The 6,045-nt window shown below is 36.7% G+C and overlaps 1 protein-coding gene across 1 annotated transcript in view; it reads left to right on the top strand.

Moving 5' to 3' along the window:
* Positions 1-2,071: 2,071 nt before the first annotated feature.
* The window catches only part of b4galnt4b (beta-1,4-N-acetyl-galactosaminyl transferase 4b), a gene marked incomplete at both ends in the record, with an annotated part of 51,330 nt that continues 47,356 nt past the window's right edge, over positions 2,072-6,045 (top strand). The window contains one exon of the mRNA XM_079470409.1: positions 2,072-2,216. Within this exon, the coding sequence (XP_079326535.1) occupies positions 2,072-2,216 (145 nt within the window). The remainder of the gene's footprint in view (positions 2,217-6,045) is intronic.

The following is a 6,045-nucleotide window of genomic DNA, read 5'->3' as shown; positions in this document are numbered from 1 at the left end:
CCCAGTTGTCTGTTGAAAGATTTTTTGTCCAGACTTTGCCAATAATGTTTACATAGAAGACCCAGCCTTCAAATGTATAACGTCTGAGAGAATAATCTCCAAAGAAAGCACCTTTATTCCAAACATGCTCAGGGATTCTCCAAAATGTGCCATACACAATCCCACTTCTGGTTGGGTTTTAGAGCTAGTTATTGTCATGTTCATGAAGTATAAAAACATATAAAAGTTTTTTATAAGAACCTATTAAACTGCACTTTAAGATAAATTGTAATAATTGTTGATCATTTATATATTTAAATGGACACTTCACCCCAAAAAAATAATTCTGTCATCATTTACTCACCCTCAGATTGTTCCAAACATGTATACAGATTTCTTTTTTATTTGGAAGAATGTCAGATCTCATTCCCCATTTGAGGGAAAATAATTACTTTGGGAGTCAATGGGGAATGAGATCTGACATTTCCCCAAATATATATCTTTGTGTTGATCAGAACAAAGAAATGTATAAGAACAAAGAGTTTGAAACAATCTGAAGGTGAGTAAATGATGACAGAATCCTTTCATTTTTGGGAGAAGTACCCCTTTGAGGCAAATGATATTATAACTATTCCAAAACTACGAAAAACAATCACGCATGATTTCTTATCAAAATGATTCCTTTGAGCTGTTTTCTTGCCTATGTGTTTTTCATTACATTTAGGTATTTTGCAAATGCTTTAACCGAGAATAATTAAAATAAAAAACTTGTTTAATGTAGTGTCCAACGCTTAAGTAAGTCCTTCCCGCAATAACTTGCTAAATTGCCCCAAAAGTCACTGGCTGAAAAATGTTGCATTTAAAATAGAATGAAAATAAATAAATATCAACTTTGGATAAATCTCTTAATGTCGTTTACGTTTTGGCTTAATAATGCTACTTAATAAATCTACGGTCAATATACAACATCATGCATGAGCTATGATTCTTTCAGGTGACGAAGCGCACTGGCTGCACATTGGAAGCGGTTTCTTTGTATATGAAGGTAACAGCTCCCTCCACCACCACCAGTAAAGGGCGCGGATGAAATTTGAGGATACAATCGGGCAAGTGCGTTTTGGAAAATATTACAGTTTTCTTCTCATAAAAATGTCTACACCGATGAAAAGCTCAAACGAAGACGATTCGAGGATTTATTTGCATTACGCGAAGATGTTTTCTTTCACGGATGTGAAACAGATCGGAGAAACAAAAGCGTGCACCGTCTCGAGCGCTTGTGAATACCCGTGCGATGAGTGCAAGAAGAGACATTGATACAAAACCAGAAATCAGCGATGCTTCCGCGATATTAAGTGCAGCGATTTATTTGCATTCTGACAACAAACACGAGACTGAAACGAGAAAAAAAACGGAGAACACACCTGAACCCTTCCACTGTCTGTCCATCTCACACGACTGCTGGAATGAGGATTTGTGCAAAACTCTTTTGTGCTCTTTATGTGTATGAAGACAGAATGAAATGGAAAAAATAACTTTGTTAGTTGCATAAAAGTCCGTACAGTGACCATCAGCGACCTCTTCGTGATAGTGTGATATTGTGTATTTTGCTTCAAATAACACAATACTGTATGATAAGCAGTCAATCTTCACAGGATCATTCTTTTGGACAGTAAGAGCCCATAGGTCACCAGGACGTCTGCCAACACCTCTCTTGTGCTGATGCCATTCACAACTCGACCGCATGTGTAGACATGCTGCTTTTAGTGAGCAGTACAGTTCAACGGTGAGTTTAAATGCAATATTAACTGCAGATGACATTTGTGATGAACCGGAGTCGTTTAAATGCCATTTATAATACATACCCTGCAGTAGTCTATCAAGCAGAAAGTTTTAATGTCATTGTTATTTCAGCTGTGTTCATCAAAAACACTGGACATTTTAAATGGTTATGCCTTACTCTAAATGTGTCAGACACATCTCTATCAGTGCATGTGAAAAATAGTTATTTTTACTTATACTCATTTGTTTCTTTTTTGGTATTCTTGCTGTACCAGATCAACACAAGACCCACTGAGTGGGTGATGTTTCTGTGATGAGAATGCGCTTTTCTCTGAAGAAGATCCGCACGCAGTTCAAACTCCTTCTGCTACTCGTTTTGCTTATGTTTGCCGTTGGGTTCACATATCTTCACATCAATCAAGGCAAAGCCGTCAAACTCCATTTCAACTATGGGAAAGGTAATAATGATATTTTGTTCTGCGGTTCTATAAAATATATGTATTTTATATTTAAGACAAAGTGCATGAAGGTGAGGTTAATGAAGAAGGCAGTGCTGGACAGAAGTGCTGTCCGGTGCTGAAATGCTTTATGTGCTTTAAATGAAGGTTTTTCATCAGGTTAAAGGTTTAATTATGGCTCATTTCTGTCCGGCTAACTGCCGATTAAACCTAAACTAATTTGTACTCTGGGCTGTGTACTGATAAGACTCTGTGCAAAGATGATTTTCCTTTACGCTTTTTAAAGGGAAATTAAGTCTAAGCCACAGGCAGAATTTGAGATTCATCTCTTGTGATGAATGTAATGAAAAGTACCAATTTAGCCATAAGAGTTCCCCTTCCTTTAATTACTGTCAGGAGTATTAACTTACCACACAACTCTGTGAAAGCAAGAGTGGACTTTTACACATTTTGCTTTTATATTTGGTTGGTGTGTTTGCATAAGGGAGGTTGATTCAAAAGTCTTATTCAGATGTCTACAGTATAGTAAATACTGCATGAGCAGGTGATAAAAAAACATAAATTCAGTTCTCAGTGCTCAAATATGTTTTCCCAGCCCATGTCTTTTCCTGTTCACAAATGGATATATAGGCTACTATAAAAATAATTTGTATGTTGAATAAAAATCTATAAACAAATTATTAAATTAATAAAAGTTTGTTAGGACAATAGGAATAATTATTACATATAATATAAAAATAAAAATTCTGTTGTGAGTCAAGGTGTTAAATATTGTTAAACAGGCGGAACTAGATGACATATGATGTGTTCATTGTTTACATATATTCCCTAATTAATATCAAAATCTTAATGTGACTCCAATTCTACAGTGGTTTCTGACATTTAACATTTAGACAAGTGCCACATTACCCAGCATTCCTCCTATCATCTCATTAAGCCTCAATGTTCAAAAGGGTTCTCGATTTTAACCCTTTAACCATTTTAGTTTTGTATATTTCTGTGTTTATATATGGTGTTATCTTTTTTGTCCTTCAGTTACGACAAGTAATTTTAAAACCTCATTTGGTGCTGTTGATGTGAACATTTGCTCTTAGGAAATTTTAAGACAATTTTCCATTCTACACAAGCTAAATGGGATTTATTTTAAATCACAGTCTCTCATTAACTCTTCCCTTGAAGCGATTTGTCCTTTATTATTAGAGGTGAAGTAATTGTTGCGGATTAGCTGATAAATCACCACTGTATTTGGGAGAGGAATATATTTGTATATTTCTAATTATAGCGTAAAAGCTCAAGGCTTTTTCCTTTTGGTTTTCACTGATTGAGGTTTAAAAATGGAGGCTGGTTGTTGTGAATTTTGACAGGGAGAGAAATGAGAGGTACACACTCTCTTAACCCATAGGTTAATGAGTTTTGTGTTGGACCACATTATAAACTCCTTTCAACACACAAGGTAATGCTAATGCAAATGGCTTCTCTTGGACCGCTGCCACTGTTATCTCAGCTGAGACATGCTATAGGTGAGAAGTAACAAGGCTTAGCTCTTAGGACACTTCACCCTGTTGATCTCTGTGTGAACAAAGGTTTAATGGGGACATGGAGAAGCCAACAATCTGTCAGGGCATAGAAATAATCTGAGAAGTAACATTGTCTGTTTATGAATATGAAGTTTGAAGGACTCAAAGTCCTTATTAGAACCAAGTGCTACATAGAAAAGACTAAACTTGTGCTGTGTAATTTGGACATACTTTATCATACAGATTATTAATTTCCACAACCAGTATACATTCGCAAAGAATGGAGTACCTGTAGATTATTTCCGATAACAGGCTAAATACAAAAAAATAACTTTAGCAGCAGTGGCGTTGCTGTTCAAGTATTTGAGATCACTTTATAGTCCCCTTTGAAACTCTTATTATGAAAACGGCAGCAGGCTACGTTATTTAGCGCATTCTTCAGTTCATAGCAGCAGCACAGAGTGGATTGATAGTCCACAGAGTACAAGGTGACATCTGCATCTTTGACATTATTTATTATGAATGCAGTTTACATAATATGATGCGGGAGCAATACAAGACCCTTTCTCATCCACTGTAATACGTTTTGTCTGCGTTCACCCCTCGTCACACTGTTAACTAGTTGTTTACGTTACCTCTAGCAAAATAAAATAATTTCACACCAATGACGGCAAACTTTACAAAAAAAGGATGATGATGTTGTTGCGCACAGATATGGTTCATTCATGATGATGTGCTGTTTTATTTTTCTGCACCTAGTTATTGAGAGCTGATGGTAGTTTCAAGAGACCCGGAAAGACAACGGGCAGTTAGAGTAACTTCACGCCAGGCGCGTGTGTCCTATGAAAACATCTATGGTGCTCTACTGTATATGCCATTTATAGCAAATGTTTTTAATGACAGTCTTAACCCCTTATACTCTTCTTCAGAGTGCGACACCCTGAACTTGTGTTAATCATGCAGAATTTGATAAGCGTACTTCTAGTAAGAGAAGCCCAGACAAAATCACAAGAAAATATCTGTTAACATTGGTGAAGTTAAAATGCTTTTCTTTGTGGCAGTTAAGCATGTGCAACTATCAGGTCTGTTATCTATGGAGGCACAGCTGTTCAATGTGCAATGCCCAAGCTATTTACCAAGGTTGCATCTTTTAGAACCTGTTCTAAAAGGAGCAGAATGAAACCACTTTGCGCACCCAGAGAGCTGAATGGGGCACTGTAAATGTAAGAGAATTTGTAAATAGTTTCATCACTTGGTGAATGTAATATCCATGAGTTTTGTGCGTGCATTCTGTACCATAACATTAAATTTTGTTAAGGTGTTTCTATGAATAAAAATAGCTACAGTACATGTAGTTCATCAAGTGTATGACATCCTGATCATACTAATTTACATGATAGACCCTCATTTATTACGCATGTCTTTTTAGTATTTTTTTTTCATGTTGGCTGTTTTTTGCCCTGTGTTGTGTGCTGTTATTGTGCCTTGTGTATACAGCTTCTGCCAATATCACCACATATATCATTTTATAGACGTCTACATGTTCTTCATTCTTGTGTGATGGAGCACTTTGTCTTGCTGTCTTGCTCTTGTTTGGTAATTGGCAGACAAACAGCTGCCTCCAAGGAGCGATTGATACCGCCATGTTATTTTTCAAGTGGACACGTTTTTGCAGCATAGTACTACATCTTTGGAAGTTCTATGGAGCACCGCATAAATACCATGGTTCGCAAGTTAATGTCCTATGGAATTGTGGTGGTAATTCAAGGTTCCAACTGTCACAAACGAGGGTGGGGAAGAACCTAAACGCAGGCAGCAGTGCACACACAAATAATTTTAATAACACAAAATAATGGTGTTAATATGGGGTGAAACAGTGACGTAACTAAAATACAAACAAGAACAAAAGACTTCCCGCAAAGAACACAATAATACAAGACTTGGTAATAAATGATACGGCAAGACCAAATAATAATAATTCACAGTCCAACACATAGCAAGTGAACCAACAAGGTCCTGCACCAAGACCACAGGCAAGTCATACAAAACAATTCCGCACATGACAGAAAAAATAAGCGCAATATATAGGAAGACTAACAAAGGATAACTAACAACAGGTCACACAGAGAATACTACAAATCACCAATGTAAATTAAACCAGGCATGTGCAGCGTGTAAGCTTTTCAGAGCTTAATACAATAACTTTGGTCACAGTGTCTGCTGCTCCACATATAAAGGATCTCTGTCAAAAAAAGTTAGCTGCATCTCATTGGCTTTGATTTCAGTTGCTGGCACCTCCAATGCTCATTGGT

This window comes from Barbatula barbatula, assembly GCF_947034865.1.
Source record: "Barbatula barbatula genome assembly, chromosome: 1".
Taxonomy (NCBI): Eukaryota; Metazoa; Chordata; class Actinopteri; order Cypriniformes; family Nemacheilidae; genus Barbatula; species Barbatula barbatula.
The sequence above is the reverse complement of the archived record's forward strand: the minus strand, read 5'-3'. Positions and strand labels throughout refer to the sequence as shown.